The sequence below is a fragment of the Cricetulus griseus genome (assembly GCF_003668045.3).
Source record: "Cricetulus griseus strain 17A/GY chromosome 1 unlocalized genomic scaffold, alternate assembly CriGri-PICRH-1.0 chr1_0, whole genome shotgun sequence".
NCBI classification, from domain to species: Eukaryota; Metazoa; Chordata; class Mammalia; order Rodentia; family Cricetidae; genus Cricetulus; species Cricetulus griseus.
Genome location: NW_023276806.1, coordinates 221,402,749 through 221,423,171, shown reverse-complemented (window position 1 = coordinate 221,423,171; position 20,423 = coordinate 221,402,749). Strand labels below are relative to the sequence as shown.

Genomic DNA, 20,423 nt, shown 5'->3' with positions numbered 1-20,423 from the left:
AGAGGAAGGATGCAGAGGTCATGAGGGAGCAGAAAGGTTGAGTCAGGGGAAGAATAGAAGAAAGGATATGTGATAGGTAGGGTTTTAGTTGGGAGGGTGGTAGGGGAGGAGGGGAGGGAGAAGGAAACTGGGATGGTCATGTAATTCAATGGTATTGTAACTCAAATAAAACAAAAAAAGAGGGGATCTAATATGGAGGTGGTGAAAAGTCTGCCTTCCGAGGAGGCAAGAAAGGACAGTGGAGCAGGCTCACTTGGAGCTTGGGATGGGTTGAATTCAAACAAACTTAGGTGGTTGTGAGCCACCTGATGTTTGTGGTAGGAACAGAACTCAGGTCCTCTGCTAGAGCAGCATGTGCTCTAAACAGCTGAGCTCTTTCTCCAGCACTATGTTCAAATATCCTTCTTAGTTAAATGTCTGGTTTCACAGTGAAGAAACAACTCAGAAAAGTGATTTAATTTACACAGATTTTATTGACCATTTAGAGTGTCACTCACATAAATCAACTGAAACATCTCAACTAAATATGGCAATCTGGGAAAGCATATTTAGGATATGGATTGATTGCTGCTGCGTGGGCCTAGCTATTTCTCCCAGACTGATTAGAGAAAAAGAAGCAAACTGTGATTACAGTTGAGCCAATAATGTCATGCAAATGCTATGGACTAGAAAGAGTGTCTCCAATAATAGATGTAAATTAACACCTGTGAACTAATGTGCCTTCTTAGATTACTTTTATGCCATATGCCAGAGGGCCCTCAATAGAAAATCCTAGGTAAAAGACTACTCTCTCGATGTTCCTTCCACTTCTGAGTGGACCCGAGTACACGGAAGTCACTGGTATTTTTATCTTTGCCTCTGTTCCATATTCTACAGAGATTAGCTTGCCTTCAGCCTGACCATCCAGTAGGCGCAAGAGGTCTTTGACTTCCCGTTTTTCCCACACTACTCCACTCTGCCAGAAGGAATTTGAATCTTGAACTTCACTGACATAGCGCTCGATTTCGGCCTTGTGAACAAGACTGTGAAGCCCCTTCTTCTGCCCCAGGTAGAACAGTGTGCTCGGCTTCTTAGACCTGCACATGTGCTTGTACTGTCTCCTGAAGGATCGATTCAGGGACGAGACATACTTTTCTATGAGTGTGGAGTCTTGATCTAGCTCTTTGTTTTCCGGCCAGAATAAGAGGCAGGCCAAGAAATAGGGATCAGGATATGGATGACCGAGGCCCACGAGTTCCAAGACTTCTCGGAGCTTTGTTTTCAGTGTGTTAAACGGCAGGATGTACTTGGAACTGGGCTTTAGACAACTGAGAATAATGTTGGCCAAAATGAAATTTTGTGTCTCCTTTGTCAGCCCCTTCGTGACTCGCTTGCTTAGGCTGTGCTGTAACAGAAAAGTATAGTCTTTCACTATACTTTCCATGTTGTCAACTTCTTTGTGGTTTGGATTAAGATATTCGAGGAGTCCTGAAAATGTATCTGCTCTCCATGCTACTATGCGTTTCCTACAATTCTCCTCTTGTAGTAAGACGTTCTCTTTGCCCTGTAACAAATTGGTGTTCATTCGGCAGAAAAGTCCTGCATATTTCTTGAAATACCTGGCAACTTTCTTAATTAGAGAGAGTTCTGTAGTTTCTTTGGGGGTGATCCTTGGTTTTAGAAGACCTATATAATCTAAAAAAAAATCAAAGCATCGTTTCAATTCTGACTGTAAATTCTGTAGGTGGGATGCAAATTTGCTGAGAACAGCACCATATTCATCCTTTGGGTCTGAGATGGTCCCCTTTCCAGATAAAAACTGTACCATAGCCTCTATCGCTATTTCACTTTCCTTGTGGAAAGGGGGTGTGAGCTGAAGAATCTGGATAGTGTCAAGACCTACTTCTATTTCACCGAAGAACCCAGCTGTGTTGTATGTGTCATACCTTCTTTGGGACTTCCGTGGTGACCAGGCCTCGGTTTCATAGTCTTTATTATCAGTTTGCTCCTGAGACTCTTTGAATGCTTTGGTGGCCTTTTCAGCGATTTCTAGCAAATGTGTTAGATCATCCACACTAATAAGTCTACAGTTCTCATTTTTGCCCAACCACTGTTTGATCTCACTTTTGTAAACTTGACCAAGTGTATCTGAAATGTAGGAATTCTTAGGAGCTTTTCTTTTGGCCAGATTTGCCCAGACCAGAGCAGTGCTAAAGTTCTTCTCTTTAATGTAGAAATGTCTCGCTAAAGCTTGGCAAATGAATGCATTTTGTGGGAATCGATCACTTCCTACAGTCAAGATCTTTTCCGTTTCCTCATTCTTCAATTCTTCAATTAAGGGGGAAAACCGAGTATCTGTTTCGGCTCCGTGCTCCTTGCGTTCCCTTGTAAGCAAGAGAGTTTGCACATCATGCTTAAATTTGTCTCTTCCTATTCCAGAGTCATAGAATACCTTCTCTTCTAGTATATTCAATGTGATTTGACACTTACCCATTCCATAGCTCATTTCCAGCTCTTTTAAACAATGGATGGCAATTAGAGGGTGAATGATACGTATACCAGTATATCTCCCATAGTCTAAAACTTCTGTTCTTATTACAAGTGTGGAATATGTTCCCATGTTGTCTTCTACACTTTCAGGTTTTCCATGTTTATTGGTATAAATGATTCCTAAAAATATTTCACACTGTGATAGTGAAATTGTAGAATCTGTAACATAAGAGTTGAGTAATGCCAGGTAAGAAATGAGCTGGGCTCTCCTGCTGTGAATATCCAAGTCTTTTAGCGTATTCTTCACTACATTTTCTATGTAAGTTGTTTCAAAACTGCCTTTTAACATCATGAAGGAATAAAAGTTTTCACAGTTCTTATGCTCCTTTTCAATTTCCTGTAGTTTGGCCTCAAAGGCTCTTTGCTCTTTGGGAGAAAGTTGATATTTTAGTGAAATGCTATCTGCTAATTTTGCACTTGCATCTGGATTCTGAGACCTCATGCAGTTCAGAATTATTACTAATGTTTTTTCATATCTCAGACCCTTTTCTGCTATGAAGGAATTGATTGTATTCTGCAGAATGTAGGTGTTTTCTTGTTCTTCAAAATCGTCCACAAGGAGAAGAACGGGGATGTAATCCTGGTGGCTGGTAGCCTTGTAGCTGATCAGCTTGCTTACTTGTTCTCCAATCTCTAAAAAATCCGTTGCCTTATTTTTCAATACAGCACATCGGAACTTCTTTTTTAAGTCCCAGAGAACATGCATAGCCAATGTAGTGCCGCCACAGCCTGGGTGATGGTACAGGTTGATGACTTTGGCAAATACTGGTTTAGGAGAGTCTGCACACTGTTGTATTAAAGTAGTGAGTTCTTCATAACCATCCCTTTTCACAAAAGCTGAAGAATAGTTCTCAGAAGAAAAGTAGAAGTTCCACCAGGATGCTCTGCCTCCTCGATAGAAGTGTTCTTCCCTCAATTTCTTAAATTTTAGGAATTCTGATTCATTTTTCTCTATGTCTGTGTCTCTACACTCATTTTCACAGAGGATTTCCAGTGCAGTCAGGGTATCTTCCTCTATTTTCTCCAGGATCACAGAGGAGGATCCACAGGAGGGCAAGAATCTTCTTGAAGACTGAATCACTGATTTCAGTTTAAGGATGGTATTGTTGACCAGTTGTATATTTAAAGTGGAAATGCTATGTTCTGCCAACTCCCCTTTGATTTCCAGTCTTACTTGTAGTAGATCACTCCACCGTTGGTAGATATGTGGGTTGACACAGATACACAGCATGTTGTCCATTCCATTGAAAACTTGATAGAAAGCACAGAAAGTCTCAATGAGCGGATCTTTTTGGTTGTTTACTGGAGAAAGCAAGAGAAACACCACCAAAACCTTCCCTCTTACCATGATATTTTCATCTGTGAGAAATGAGATCAGTCTCCTAACTCCAGACGCTCTGTCTCTCTGCCATAAATGTGGCTCTAGAGGTTGACATGAGTCATTCTTCAAGTCTAATCTGCCATTGCAGAAGATCCAGCTGGGCTGCTCGAAAAGTTTCAGAGTTGAAATTTTCTCTTCTATGGTAGATTTTTCCTCATACTGACTGGGGAGGTGAAGATTTGCTATTCGGCTTTCTCTGTAAGCTTTGACCACTCCCTTGATCTGAGAGTAAGGATCAAAATCCAGCACAGCAAACAGTTTAATTTCTTTTAGGAAATCTAAGTGCTCTATTTGATTTGGTGCACAGTTATTTGTTACAAGAATGTACCAGTCATAGTAAGAGTTATCCAGTGAGCCTTGGTGTCTGGTCAAAAGTTTAGCTAGCTTTAGTCCCTCACTCTCTTTCTTAGTCACCATCCTCTGTTGCTCTTCAGCCTCTTTTCTAGATGCTGTCCATGCCTTTAAGTTCTCTAGAAATTTTCTGAACTCTCTATCCCGTTGTTTGGCATTGGCCAGGATGTTTTTAGAGCTAGTACCTTCTCTCACAAACAAACAATTTTCTTTGCTTTGTTTCCAAGTTTTATCTGTGTAACTTTGCATTATAATGTAGAAATACTTTTCTTTACATATAGAATGTTTGGGAATAACATCTACTTCAATGACAAATCTATCAGATGGTGTATTGTTCTGCAGTAGGACTTCCACAAACCGTGGCTCCCGAATACATTCCCTGGCTTCTTTGATGTCACTGTCTTCAAAATACTTTTTGATCATTTCATTGAAGTGGTTAACAAAGACATCTTTACTGGGTATTTTCACACCGACAATTTCTCCATGTGGTTTGTCCTTAACTCCAAAATGTATAGTGCCATTGGTGTGTGAATTCATACAAGCTGATGCAAATCGGAAGATCTCATTGCTAAATTTCATCTTAATGTCCTCTTCTGTGGCTGTTTCTGTATTTGTGAGAGCTTTAAATTCATGTACTGGGTCTATAAGATTGAGTGGTCCTGTTTCAGCAACTTGTAGAATATAACGTTCTATGTAGCGTCTGTCATCATGGAAAGAATCAAAAGGATATGGCATGCAGGACATCTGTTCTGGTTTGGCTGTATTACCTTCCATGTCTTTAGTCAATACATCACTTAAGGCCTTTTCTTTCAGGAGACTTGGTTCTTGTTCTGTATTCAGTCCCATCTCTCTGAGATCATGACCACTGTTGGATGAAATTAATTTTTCTTCCTCATTGTTGGTCTTCTTTGGGTGTTCTTTTATTGAGAGTTTTTTATTATGTAATTGTTTGGAATCTTGATTGTCACTTTCAGTGGCATTACTCAGTTTGTTATAAGCACGTTTTATCAGAAGTGCTGGACCCCGAGGCAACCCCATTTCTCTAAGATCCTTTTCAGTTAATTCCTGAAGAACCATCCCTGTCACTTCTTCATTGAAAAGGATCTCAGCATATTTCTCATCAATATTAAGGTCTTCAGTAATCCATTTTTTAACTTGTTCTTTGGTCCAATCTTTGACCAATTTAGGTGCAGTTACTTGTTCATTCATGTCAATGTTTCAAATTTGTTCCTTGGATAAAATAATACAATAATATTTTAGTATTATATTTTATCATTGAAATCCCATAGCCAATTACAACATTCTACAAATTATATATACATATATGATTACTTTTCAAGAAAAACTTTAAACTGTTTTGTAGTCATTACTAATTTTTGTGCATGTCACAGGCCATTGTAACTTGATTCTGAAATTAGCAGTACTGCTAGCTAGGTGACAAACCTTTTTGTCTTTACTTTCCTTTTCAGACTTATCGGCGTGGAAGCTGGGATTTTGTAATTTAAAACTAAAGTTTCCAGTAACAGAATCTCTTTTCATGGAATATTTTAGTTAAACTTTAGATACATGAATACCCATAAAAATCCCAAACTCAAATTGGTCAGCTAATGGGATAATGACCTGAATAGGCCAAACAACTCTAAACATAAAGAGCAATGAGAAGGTTTCATAATACATGGATTTACCACAAGAACAAACTCATAAACCATTTGAGTAACCCAAAGGGTATCCAGAATTAAGTCTTACAGTCACAGTAATCTAAATTTCCACCCAAATGTAAAAGGACACATTGGGAAAAGATAACCTCACCAAAAACATCTCTGGAAAGCCTGCATATTCACATGAACAAGGTGAATATTTCTAACTACACAATATCCTACAGACTTGAGAGTCCATCTACCAGGACTGCACCCAGGGTAATAAAAGAATGCATCAGTGATGGGGGATGTCCTTCTGTATAGATGTTTGTTATTGGCCGATGTATAAAATACTGTTTGGCCAATAGAGGCAAGTAGATAGGTGGGGCTAGGAGATGAGATGAATTCTGGGAAAGGTAGGCAGAGAGGCGTGGCAAAGGGATTCCATGTAGGAGAAACAGGTCCAGACATTCTCAGGTAAGCCAAGACCACATGGAAATACATAGAATTATAGAAATAGGTTAACCATTAAGACAGAATTAGCCATCAGTTTATAATTAATACATCTCTGTGTGCTTATTTGGGGATTAAAGGTGGTGGGATCTGGCTGGAAAGAAACTCTAGCAACACATCAGAGTAGTGGCACTTGGGAATAATTTTTACTTATCTGAGGGAATAAGACTCATATATGTATTGATTATCATTTTCTTTCTCTCAAGTTCTTCTTCCTTCTCCTCCTGTTCTATCTCCCCCTATATACCTCCCAAGGAAAACAATGTAAAAAGGTACATCTGAGGGGAGTGAGTAACTATGGAAATAAACTGCTGAGGAATTTGTGTAAGAGTAGGTCTTTATCAGCCAGACTTTGTAAGCAGGTAACTGGCACCAAAGTTGCTTCGTGCCTGACCTTGGTTCTACAATTAGATATTTGGGAATTTGTCCTGTGTATGATCTGTGAAGGTTTAACTTATGACACATTTAGTCTAGTTTAAATTTGCTCTGAGGCCTCTAATCAGCTAATTGTATGTACCTTGTCTTAGAACTGAGAAGACTGTAATTTTTCTATGTCAGTTTAAGCTATGAAAATATCCTAGCATTATTATTATTTTTCAGAATTATACATAAGAAGAAGAAATCATCTTCCTGAGCATCCACAGATACATACATGCCCAGAAGATGGAATAAATGCATGAAATAAATAGGCAGTCGAGAAAATAATCATAGTAGTCCTTAGGGAAGAAATGTAGTGGCACATGAGAAAATTATAGACAGAAGCAACCAGTTTCCAGAGTCTGTGGTCCCCTAAGCCTTGCTTGACAAGGTTCCTCCATCAGAGAGTTATTGATCTGGTGGGTCAACATCTGAACTTGTCATCTGTTGTATTTATGTCATGGCTTGTGACAAAATCCAATTCAAAATGGATCAAAAGCCTTAATGTAAGATGTGAAACTGAGGAAAATATAGCCAAAATATTGCAAGATATACGTGTGTAACAAGGTTGGCAGAAATGAAGGCTATTCTAAAGAGATACCCTTGACTCTCAATTTTACTCTCAGACTATTGAAATACAGTACCCCAAAGAAATGGAGATTTCCCTCCAGGAATCTCATACTGGGAGAAGGAAAAGTCTTCAGCCAGAGAGACTTTGAAAAAAGTCACATAATTCTAAGAACTTGTCAGAACACCTTATAGGATGAGACTTGAGCCCAGACAGTGATGGATCTTCTGTGGTAGGCAGGGTCTGAGACTGGAGCCCAGACAGCGGTGGGTTTGTGGTGGGTGGAGTCCGAGACTTGAGCCCAGGCAGTGATGGGTCTGTGGTAGGTGGAGTCTGAGACTCAAGCCCAAGCAGTGATGGGTCTTTGGTGATTGGGCTCACACCTTGACTGCTTACTGGTGTAAATCCTTGGCCCTCTCTTTTAACTTTAACCTCACTTTAAGACCCTGGTGAAGGATAATGAGGCTACATTGAATAACTGTTATTTATCTGATTTCCACCTTTTTGGCTCTTCTAATTGGCTTAGTAAAGGATCTGACTTGGGGCACAGGCTGTGATCCCGAATTTTGATAAAGGGCATAAGCAAAAGATTTCTTTGAAAAGGACTCCAGTAGCACAAAAATAATCTTAAGAATGGACAGATGGGATGGTATGAAATTTACAATCTTCTGCATAGTTAAGGAAATAATTACTAGATGGGAGAGACAGTTGTTGGCAACTATGTATCAGACCTGGGACTGATGTCTAGAATACACAAATAACTTTAAAATACCAAAGCAAATTATCCAGCCACTAAATGGGCTAGTGAACAAGACAGTTTTCAAAATAAAAATACAAGTGACAAAAAAAAAAAATCTGAACAAGAATTTGTCAGCATCCTCAGGCTCCAGGGGAATACAAACTGAAACTGCTTTGAGCTTCCATCTCACCATATTCACAATGGCAATCACTGAGGAAACTAATGACAACAGAAACTGGCAGGTGTAGGGAAAGAGGAAACCTTTTCTGTTACTGGGGCGGGCAGGGGGGATGAAAACTGGTATATAGCCAATGTGGAAGTCAGTTTATGAAGAAGACACTAAAGACAAGGTTGCCATTATGACCCAGTTCTAGTCCCCTAGGTGATCAGAGGACTCTAAGTCTCATCACACTCCTTGTTTATTGTTGCACTACAACAGTGACTAAGAAATGGAGCCAGCCTAAAAGTACATCCATAGGTGGACAGATAAAAAATGTTGGGCTCATATACAGATGAATTCTATTTAGTGGTAAAGAAAAAAATTATTGCATTTACAGGAAAATGGATGGAACTGTGAGTGAAGTAATCTAGGCTCAGAAAGACAAATGCCACATTTTCTCTCAAATGAGGAACTTAGATTTTAATTTTCATAAGGTGTGTCTGTGTGCAAGAGAGTTGTGTATGTATGTGTGTGAGTTTTCTTGTATGTCTGTGAGTGTGTGTTTGTGTGAAACTAGAAAGGGAAATATAAGAAGGAAAGGAGATCTTGACAGAAACAAAACGGGGATGCTATAGAATTCATGGGACATGAAAGTCTAGAGAGGGCTAGCATGGAGTTGAAGAAAACTAGCACAGTGGGACAGGTTGGGTTAGGGAGACTATTGGGGGGGATAAACAAAACAAAGTGTATTAAAATGCTTTGTAGGCTGACTTAACAAAACTAATTTTAAAGATATTTAAGAAAAAACAAGCCTAAGCTAAGGTCAAGGTTTTATTTAAAAAATGATATTTAAGGAATGTCTGTTTAAATTATAAATGCATAAACTACTAGTTATAAAGTCTAACAAAATATAAATTTAGCAGGGATGGGACAAAGAAGGAAATACACTAGTGATGGGTGGGATATTTATCAGAATTATTGGCATAGGCCTTGCAGCCACCAAGGTGTTTTCACTAACTTTGTTCAATTTCTTCCTGATTGTCTTGGTGTCTTGAATGGTCTTGGTTTCTTTTGGTTTCAATCTGAGGTCATGAACAGTTCCAAGCTAAATAATGACTATGAGCAATAGGCACAAGGAACCCTATAAATGCATTCAGATGATCAACTCTGTTATTTTGGAATGCAGTTAGGGTGGTCTCAGGAGTTCCACCAAACAGAGTATGTGTTGTGTTCAGAAATCAATGCTCACTTCCTTTTATTCATGCAATACAAAGTTCTTGAGTGTTTATTGCATCCAAGGCATGATGTAAAGTTCTTTCATGACACTCACACTCCATGTAAAAGAATTAAAAACATAAATCATACAAGTTACCTGAGCATCCTAAAAATGTTTATAAGAATAAGCTGTGGTAGGTGTAAGACACAGGAAGTGACGTCAGACTGAGATATATGAGGAGGGTGAATTAAGAGTAGAAGAAAAGTGTGAACCTGGCTTATGTGAAGTTAAAGGTGGGAGGTGGAGGCTGACTGAGGGGCTGAGTGACAGTCTACCTAGGTTTCCACAGGCCTGCTTTGTGGTCTCGGGAACATGGTGTGTGTGCTCCAGCAGAGGACAGTCTCCTCTGAAGCAAGGGTCAAGGCCTTAGTTTGCTCTGGAGTTGTCCTGGACAAGGAACTGCAAACCAGTAGCTGACACTTCTAGCCTGGAGGCTGACGGCCAACCCCTGACCATCCTACTTCTCTACCGACATCCACAGCGCTCATGTTCTGGTGAGATTCTAGTGTTTCAAATGTTTGGGAGGGCTGTGAAACTGTTACGGAATCGAATTGGGGCTTATCTGGCAGAAGTAGATCACTACCAACAGGCTTTTGAAGTTTATTTCTGGCCCCTAGGTCCCACTTCCATCTCTGCCTCCGGATCTACCATGGTACGAACAGCTTCCCTCTGGTGTAAACTCCTGCTGCTGCAAGGTCCCGCCTAAGAACACGAGTCCAAACAGAACTCTGGAACTGTGAGCCACAATATACATTCTGTTAAACTGTTTCTGTTAGGATTTTGTTAGAGCAACACAAAAACAGCTAATTCAGTCATCTCAGGCAATACACATTTGTGAGCACTAGACAGCAGTGATGGCATAGGCAGTATATTCTTAAAGGTTTTTACCAAAGTCATTTTAAAAAAGAGGCTTCCTTTAAAAATTACTCTTCTTCATATGGGATGTTGAAAATATAAATTTCATATTATTTAAACTTTAGTCTGTTGTGGGACTGGACATATGGTTTGGTAGGGAAAGTGCCCCAGGAACCACATTAAAAGTTGGGCTCTCAGCTGCAATCCTAGCAATGGGAAAGGGAAGACAGGAGAATCCCCAAAGTCCACCAGACAGTCTAGTTTAATCAGTGAGCATCAGGTTCGCTGAGAGTCCTGTCTCAGAAGCCAAGATGAGAGTGATTGAAGGTACTTGATGTCAACTTCCAACTTCTACACGCAGATGCCTCCTTACGGGCATGCACGCACACACAAACTTGTACACACAAGAATTTACTAAATAATAGACAAGTCTACATGTCGCTGTGGCTGGACTGAAAGTTGAGAACCTCCTGCCACAGCCTCCTGACTGCTGGAGTTGGTTTTTTATATACTTAAGATATTTTTGCAGACAGCTCAAGAGGTCGCTCATGCACACATTTACTAGTTTTATTTTAATTATTGGTAGCTTGATAGACAGAATTAATCCATTGTGATTATGAACTTGTGGACCAAACTCTGCCCTCTCTACACAAGTTCCTGTGCTCATATTCTAGCTTCTGTTAACCTAAGAATATGAACTTAATGGTGGACAAAGTTGTTTTCCATGCCATTATTTAACATGAGAGCTCATTAAGACAGAACCTAATCCATTATAATTGGCATCATTACCAAAGTTGAATACATTTCTGTTGTTGAAGTGACTCAATGCTTGCTACTCTAGTAACAGAAACCCTAAAAATAGACTAAAATTATTGCTGAGATCAGGCTGTGTCTTGCTCTAAGCTATTCCGTACTATATAACATAGGGACTTAAAAAAATTCTATTTATATTTTAAGTATATGAGTGTTCTGCATGTGTACCTGCACCCCAGAAAAGGGCATCAGATCCTATTATAGATGGCTGTGAGCCACCATGTGGTTACTGGGAATTGAACTCAGGACCTCTGGAAGAACAGCCAGTGCTCTTAACCCCAGAGCCATCTCTCTAGCCCAAACAATCTTTAACTCCATTTTGAGGGAAGAGTATGGCCACAGCCCTAGAGGACCAGCAAATTGCACATCTGTTTGGTACCACCTACATTGCACAGATTGATGAGTAATTTACCCCTGGGAGTAGAAAGAGTGCCACCCTTTAAGTTTACAAGAGGAATTGGGACTGTGGGGACATGTGGGAATATTAAACGGAGCCCAGGAACTTAAGACATTCTAGACCAGGGGAAGGGTGTAACTCTGTCCTGGCTCCCATAAAATAACAAAAGTAAAGACATGTTGTGGAACATTATTTTAAGGTGTGCTACTTTTGTTTATATTGTGGAACACTTATTTAATGATGTAAAGATGTGATGCTTTTGTTTATGTTGCATTTGTTAAACTCTGTGAAGCTGTGATTCTTTGCCTGTCTAAAACACCTGATGTCTAATAAAGAGCTGAGTGGCCAACAGCGGGGGCAGGAGCAAGGATAGGCAGATCTGGCAGGCAGGGAGTGTAAGTAGGAGAACCGAGAAGAATCAGGCAACAAAAGAGGAAGGTAAACAAGGGGAGAAAAATGCACACCACATAGAGGCATACACCCAGCCAGCCACAGAGTAAGAGTGAAAGTAAGATACACAGAAGTAAGAAAAGGAAAAAGCCCAGAGGCAAAAAGGTAGTCGGCAAAATTTAAGAAAAGCTGGAAAGAAACAAGCCAAGCTAAGGCTGGGCATTCATAAGAAGGAATAAGCCTCTGTGTGATGTATTTGGGAGTTGGGTGGCAGGTCCTCAAAGAATCAAAAGAGTGAAAACCAACCAACAACAGGACTGCCTGGCAAATTGATGCCATTGGAGCCACTGGACCTTGTGAATTTATTGTAATTCAATTTGACCCCATGGGAAGGCACAAAGATGTCACATTATCATGACAGTACCTCTGGCTGCTTTCACAACCCATGTTTGTTGCATTAAACTATACTTGCAGTCTCAGCTTGCCTGTGCATCCTGTTTTTTACAATTTCTCACAAACCCATTGTCCCCACTCTGGTCTAAGCCACATGCTCTTGCTTAGCATATTTAACCAGTTGTACAGTAATTCATTTTTATGCTCTGGTTTTGTCCCAACTCCCTGCCTTATTTTATTGTCAGCACAGTAATTAACACGATTTTGTTTAATGCAAGTAGATTCACCAGACTTCTTGAAAACTTCCAGTGACCTCTCGTTTCACTTGAGGTGAAAGCTGAAGTCTCTCTCAGTGTTCTGCATGCTCTGTTCACTTGCGGAGTTTATGACACAATTGCCTCCACTCTGTCTAGCCCAGGCACCAGCTTGCCTTGCTGCTCCTTACACACACCAGTTACTGCCGAATTGGTTATATTGGCTTTTTTTTTTTTTTTTTTTTTTTTTTTTTTTTTTTTTTGCTTAGACTACTCTCTTCTCCTCGCCAACGTTGCTCCTATCCTCAGCCCTTCCGCCCTTTACTCACATTCACCGAGGCCTCTGTTGAGGCCTTTGTCAACATTTAATGTTAAACAAGACTCCCCTCTCCTCCCTTCCACACCCTCATCCACTCTTCCCTGTTCTCAGTTTTCTTTTTATGGTCTACACACAATATGTTTTACTTAATCGCCTTTCTAATCTTGCCCCAGAAACTAAGATATAGCATGTAGAAAATAGACAGTTTTCTGCTTTTTGCTCATAGGTGAGTAAGAAGAAATTGAATGAAGAATTGGGAATGAAGAAATTGAGATTTTTTTTTTCTGAGTAGTGAAACAATTAGTTTTATTTTTGGAAATTCATGGTTTAGTAATGTCTATGCAGCAAAGGACTTGGAAATCTCTGTTTTATCATCCAGAGACCAGACCTAACTGTAGTTTCTAAGTTAACTATTCACCATGACTAAGAGAAGAGCATTGTTTTTTAAAAAGGGAAGTTAGTAAACATATCCTTCAGGGATCTGAGGCCCAGCCTTGACCACTGATTTCTTTATCAGCTGTGGTTGTCTTACTTATTGCTCCCGAGTGAGCATGGCTTTTCTTTGGAGAAGGTCTCTCTCTATCCAAGATTCTCAGCCCTCTACAATTCCAAAGACCCTTGCCGTTCTAGGAAAATGAACCCTCCTTTAAAGATGTTCCTGTCACTCTTGACATACTGGCCCTGGTCTGTCTTAGGTGGTTTCTTCTCTTGGCCAAAAACCTTTCCCAGTAACTCACCAACTGCTTCCTTATAGTATCACCAAGATTGTAAGAACAAGCTCCGGGCTTCCTCTTCTTGATTGGCCAGTAGTTTACAGTCATTTTTTTATACCCTAGCCATCTACAAGGGCAGCACATTAAGATGTCCTGCTTACTGGCTACTATGTATCTAAGTGAGAGGTGTGTGCCTTTGTGTAAGGGGTGTGTTTTGTGGTAGGTACAGTGTATGTTTCTGTGGTATGTGTGTGGTGCACATGTGCTGTGTGTAATGGTTTAGGGTGTATGTGTGTAATGGATTTGTGTGCATGTGTGAGCAAGTGTTTATGTGATATGTGTGTATACCTATATGTGGCGTACTTGTGTTAATGCAGTACGTGTGTGTGTGTGTGTGTGTGTGTGTGTGTGTGTGTGTGTATGTGTGTGTGGTTTATTTGTGTGGCATGGGTGTGGATATGTTTATATGGTATGTGTGTATACCTATGTGGCAAGTGTGTGAGATGGGGGCTGTTGCGACCTTTGTCATTGTACATTGCCTCATACAATGGCAGCTTTCCCTTGTTGTGTCCTTTGCTGTTTGAAGCACAGAGAAATAGAGGAATCCTTCTCAAATACAGTAACTGTCATCTGTTCTCCCCAAGCTGGCTGTCATGTTCTCTCTTTCTTATTACAGAAGTTTCCTCTTTGTTCAAGGATGAAGAGCCAGGCAACTTAGTGATACTCTGACTAAAATTAAAATGTTATAAAAAAAAGTGGCGGGATATAGTTCCATAGAAGAATCCTCGCCTAGCATGTGGAAGGTCCTGATTCAACCCCCAGGACTGAAAAAGGAAAGGTATAACCCCTTTATAACATCACAGACTCCCTCAGATCCCCATCTCTACAATGGTAGTTGAAAAGTAACGCAATGTTTTGTAGGATACCCTCCTCCCTCATTCTTTCTCTCTTCCTCTCTCTGTTGCTGGGCTTAGAACCATAGGGTATGTATATACTCTACACTGAGCTACATCCTAATCCTGCAGCTACTGTACTTGTGACACTAACACATGACTTTTGCCCTCTATCAGTCTAAAGAACATTTTATATGTCCATGGAACACAATCAGGAAGCTATGTGTTTAGTTTGGGGTGACGATGGTTTGGGTAGAGGTGTTACTAATACCTTGACATAATTCCTTGGCTGCTTTTAGGATTTCAACTTTAAATCCTGGAGTGTAGGCATATGTTTAAACCCACAGGCCTTTTATACTGAGCAGAGAGCTACACTGTGTATACAGGGAAAACTACTGATCATCACAGTAGGTCTCTTGCCAGCCAGGCTACTTTGTAACAGGGGACAATAGGAGGAAAATGAGTGAGGTTTCCCTTCACCTGCTTCAGAGGAAATGCACAGGAAACCTGTGTCCATGTGGGAGAGAAATGCAGGTGTAGCTTGGAGAATCTTCCACCATATACTTAGACTGAACAATTGTGGCCTTCAATTTTCTTATGAGTTCTCAATTCTACAGTCTGTTCCCAAAGAACTTTTTGCTTTGCTACCCAATGTGGGGGTAGGGCAGTAGGGAGGCTTTCAGCAGAGTAAGAGAAGCATGTTGTCATGGCTACTGACAAGGTATCTGGGCCTGTGCAGCAGCCCAGACCTCCCTGCCTTATCCTGGCAGGAGCCCAAACGGGCACACCCTGTGCTCATGCACAGTTGGAGGAAACGAAACCACAGAGCAGTTGGTTTCATTTTCCTGAAGGGTATATTACAGCAATGTGCATTTTTTTTTCTATAGTCACTACATGCTGGCTACAAAGGAAAGACTTGGCAGAAATGGTGATTCAAGTTTGTGAGCTTCTTTTTGACTAGATGTAACGTTTGACATAATTGTATAGTATATAGTTTGTAGTTGGTTATGGTGTTCTGTATGGTTTAGTATGCTTAGATTCTTGATCAGGCCCAGACCCTTCCACCTCCAGAACATTATGCATGCTCACTCACCAGGCTATCTGCAGACAGAACCAGCCGTCTAATAGTACATGCATGAAAGAAGTAATACTTCTTTTTCCTTCTAGAATATTTTCTAAGAAATAGCACATGCATTTGGAAGCATATGCTTTAATTTTCAGACTTAGCTTTTGTTTGTTTGTGAGACAGGGTCTCATATAGCTTAGGACAGGCTCAAGACTCACTATGTAGCTGAGGCTGCCTTCAAACTCCCAATTCTCCTGCTTCAGTCTCCCAAACGCTGAGGCTGCAACTGGCTTTATATATTAGCTTTTAAAGGTAGCTGTTAAAGAGGGTCAATGAGCCCTTTAAGGTTAGAAACTTACCAGGGCTTTTCTGAAAACTTCTTTTTATATTAGAAAGGTGAAATGTGTGTTCTTGGAGCTATTTGTCCTGGAATGTGGAAGAGTCACATTCTTTGAGTCAACAGGAAAGACAGGGATGGTGTTATTATTGTGTTTAAATTAGAAATGCCATGAGATGGACATGGATTATAGAGCACATTAACCAGTTTATTGTAGGGCGGGAGAGCAACAGAGAGAGAGAGAGAGAGAGAGAGAGAGAGAGAGAGAGAGAGAGAGAGAGAGATTGAAGAACAGAGCAGGGCAGAGAGTAAGAGAGAAGAGAGACAGAGAAGAAGGTGTGAGTGAAGAGAAGAGCTGAAGAGAGAAGAGGGCTACGTGGGCAGGGGTCTGTCTTTTAAAGGGGTCCTTTACACCTCCATGCAAACTTAGTTCCCACGGAACCCTGGGCTGACCAGGGTACTCCCTGAGTGGATTCTGCCAGGTAACAGGGGCAGGCCAGCATAATGCCTGAACCTTTCAGATGGCCCTTGTACAGTTTTCCTAAAATCATATTTGTTGAGAAAATATTATTTCAAACAAAACCACCAGCAAAGTTAACATCACAGTAAATTAAAATTCAACCAGGTAGATTGCTGCTTAGGAAGTGTTTATAGTGTGTGTTTCCCCTTCACTTTATATCCCAAGCATTTTTAAACATGTACCTCATAGAATAGTGAAAGGGATGCTCTTTCCCTAGCTGGCATCTTTCCCCATGCCCAAACCATTTTAATAAAAGAAACACCCAAAAGTCTGTTGCAAGCTTGCTTTTCTCCTCTTCCACATGCTAATTGCACTGGGAGGTAAATTTTCAGCTGGTGAGTGTACATCCGGCATCACTTGCCACCTCTCCCTCTGAGTCCAAGTTCTTACTCTGGTCTTTGCTAAATTGCGGGAATAGCTCTGCCGTTCCCTTACTAATTTCCCTCTTGTTGCTTTCAATCCTTTCCGAGCTTCTTCTAAATCCCCCTGGAGGGACTGGGTTACAAATACTTTGACATCACGCCAGTGTTCTGTTCATTCTCCCCAGTAGCTTCCATCTGATTGACAGTGTAATGCCTTACATGAGCAGGCATGCTGTTACGCCTCTGCTATACTTGGCCTTCTTAGTCACCCACAGTGCAAGTGCCCCTCTGAGGCTGTTCATCTCCCTGGAATTCCCCTTGGATACCCATGGTTCTTGGTTCCTTAGTTTCTTGGGGTCTTTTTATTTATTTGTTTCTTCTTTAAAAAATATTATTTTTAATTACTCATATTTACATATCCATCCCCCCATTCCCTCGCCCTCCCCTCCTCCCATGTTCCCCACCCAACCCACCCCAACCCACCCCCACTCCTCTCCAGGGATAGTGAGGCTCTCTACCAGGGACCTTCAAAGTCTGTCATATTGTTTGGGGGAGGGTCTAGACCCTCCTTGCTGTATCTGGGCTGCAATAGTATCCCTCCATAGGGAATGGGCTCCAAAAGTCCATTTGTGCTCTAGGGATAAAGACTGGCTCCACTGTTAGAGGTCACATAGACTGTCTTGGCCTCCTCGCTGGCACCCACATTCAGAGGGCTTGGTTTGGTCCAATGCTGTTTCCCCAGCTTTATGACTAGGGTCTCCATGCTCTCAATAGGTCAGGTCCACTGTTTCTGCAGGTCTCTCCATCCCTGTCTTGGCTCCTTTGCTCAACCCTCCTCCCTCTCCACAACTGAATTCCAGTAGTAAGGTCTTTTTATTTTAATCAACTATTACCCTCTCGTGGCGCACTGACTGGCTTACTGGTCCCATTTCTCAGTATTTCCTATTCCCGTCCCAGATTTAATTTTTATTTATTGAGGACTTATCACAAACAAATACTTCATATATTTCACTTATTTATCTTGTGTGATTCATCTCACCATTGTTCTATGTTCTACATGAGACCTCATTTTTGTGCTTTTTGTCTGTCACCTAGAATGCCATATACTGGCTAGTTTTTTTTTTTTTTTAAACTTATTGAATGCATGGAATACATTCTTACAATGAAAATGTGCATCTTTGAAAGCCCTCTGTGGGTCAAAGAATTTTTCTCATCTTAACCCAGTAATTACGGGATCTAGCCATCCGGGATCTCTCTAGTGTTCCACTCATTAGACTAGCACAACCTCCAGATTCCACCAATTGGTCACACAAAATGGAAGTTCTAGGAAAAGGTAAGATGATGAATCAGCATATTTTTTTTCCTGCAGTCCTTGCAAGCGTACAGTTTCCCAATGTACTTTCTCAGCTTCCTGTTGGGGCACTCAGTCCCAGAGGGAGGGCACTACGAGGTAGCCCTGGGTGAGGCCCCTTAGTGTTCCAGCCTCGCCCTCTGCCTAAGCTCACCTCCCTGCTGAGAACTTGCCCCACAGACTCATGGGGCAGGGTCAAAAGCAATATGCCTTCTCAGTACAGGGCACTCAGTTAAATATTTAACTATCCATTCTCCCTCTGCTTATTTAGAAGGTTGGGGACAGATTTCCTTTTGGGTTAAAACCAAAAAGGGAAACAGAAATTTCAACCAAAGTCAGTATTCCAGATAGCACTGCACATCAGGAATTTCCCTCTGTGGTCCTTCCCTCTGTCAGGCAGTGGGCGCGGCCAAGAGACTGCGGGTGCTGATCCAGGGCTGCTTTTGCCCACTCAAAACCAGAGTCTGCCAGTAGATACCAAAAGGATAGAGACATTCTCAGATAGGAGACATGTCGACCCCCTGAATCTCAACCCTGTTAAGTGGAAGACCTTGTCTCAATATGACATGCTAAACTCTTCAAAAATTCCCTTGGAAACACCAAAATGTCAAAAATTCCCCACACTGCTCTAGCAGTTCAGAATATACAGTTCAAACAATGCTATTCAGTAAATCTTTTAAAATCCTTTGTACCTGACATATTTGTTTTATTTTGTTTTTGTTTTTTAAGACAGGGTTTCTTTGTGTAGCTTTGAAGCCTATCCTGGCACTTGCTCTGTAGACCAGGCTGGCCTCAAACTCACAGAGATCTGCCTGCCTCTGCCTCCTGACAGATTTTAAGAGCATCTGGACGTGTAGTATTGGAATGAAGCAAAATCAAATTGCTATGAATGGTTTGAACATTTTGAGAATGTCGAATTGCTGCCTAGAACCCTTGGCTTCCGGTTGTGAAGAGTGAACACAGATCTTGTTATTAACCATCTTAATTCCTCTAAGCAGTCACAGGATGCCAACAGGGCTATCTATTTTCACTGTCTGGTGCTGAGCTAGGACAAGCATACTGTCACCTCAGGGGTCCTTGCCCCACTGTTCATCTCTGAGCCTAGGGAGGTGCTCGCTGGTGCTCTCTCTCTCTCTCTCTCTCTCTCTCTCTCTCTCTCTCTCTCTCTCTCTCTCTCTCTCTCTCTCTCTCTCCAGGACTGCATAAAGGAAAAGAACTTTGTCAGTCACAGCTGAACATTCCCTGATGCTGGGACAACCTGGAGCTAAATACAAAGTTGGTTTTGTTTTCCCAGAGAACACACTAACAAAACAAAACAGCAACAAAGACCACGCCCCACCCCCCACCCCCACCCCCCACACACTTCTTCAGCTCTGTAGCTGCCTGATATGTGAATGGAAGATTTACAAGGCTAGCTCTGGAGGGCATCGCCTCTGGTGAACTGCAAACAAAACTTTAAAAAAAAATCTTATGTAGAAAAGGAAGGTAGAACCTGGCGTATCACCCTGGACTGCTGGTTCCACTACAACCTTTTTTGTTTGTTTATTGTTTAATTGCCTGACTCCTGTTGTGTTATTTCTCTGTGTTTCTTAACTTCCCATTTGGCACAATGAGAAACCCACTCATTACCCTGACCAGTTTCCATTATCATAATTGTACTTAATGAAGCTTTTCCATCCAGGAAGCATTTACAAGTTCATGTCAGTCAAATGTACTCCAGTCAGTTCAATGTAAATATATGTGTAGTGTGTGGCTATTACTAACTTAATATTTTGTACATAGTGGTTCATTTGTAAGCAAGTATTGATATCAAAAGCACAGCTAGAACTTTAAGAAATAGCTTTCCCATTATAGGCATATAAATGAGGAAAGATTTAATAATTTAGAAACTTACCAGAATTTCCCTGAAAGCTTTTTTATTCCAGAAACTTGAAGTCAGTCACTTGAAACTATGTTCCCTTATTTTTCTTCAAATACAATTCTAAGGATCCTTTTCTAAAACAAAAACCCTGAGCTGTTGAGCTGCAAAGTCATTTCCTTCGGGGCTCTGCCTCTGAGGACTCTGGAGCAGGATCAGAATGAGGAAGTATTTTCGGTTTTGTTTTAGCACACAGTCAAGTCAGTCCTAGGGCTGGTGTCTATAGGCCAGTGGTGGAACACTTGTTAGCATGCCTGAGGCTCTGGGTTTG

The 20,423-nt window shown here is 41.0% G+C and overlaps 1 protein-coding gene across 1 annotated transcript; it reads right to left on the bottom strand.

Moving 5' to 3' along the window:
• Positions 1-449: 449 nt before the first annotated feature.
• LOC100760157 (sterile alpha motif domain-containing protein 9-like) lies at positions 450-20,420 on the bottom strand. The gene is made up of 2 exons (XM_035451632.1): positions 20,129-20,420; positions 450-5,491 (listed from the first exon to the last, which is right to left on the bottom strand). The coding sequence occupies exon 2, from the start codon at positions 5,468-5,470 to the stop codon at positions 725-727; it is 4,746 nt and encodes a 1,581-aa protein (XP_035307523.1). The 5' UTR covers positions 5,471-5,491; positions 20,129-20,420; the 3' UTR covers positions 450-724.
• Between the last annotated feature and the right edge of the window lie 3 nt (positions 20,421-20,423).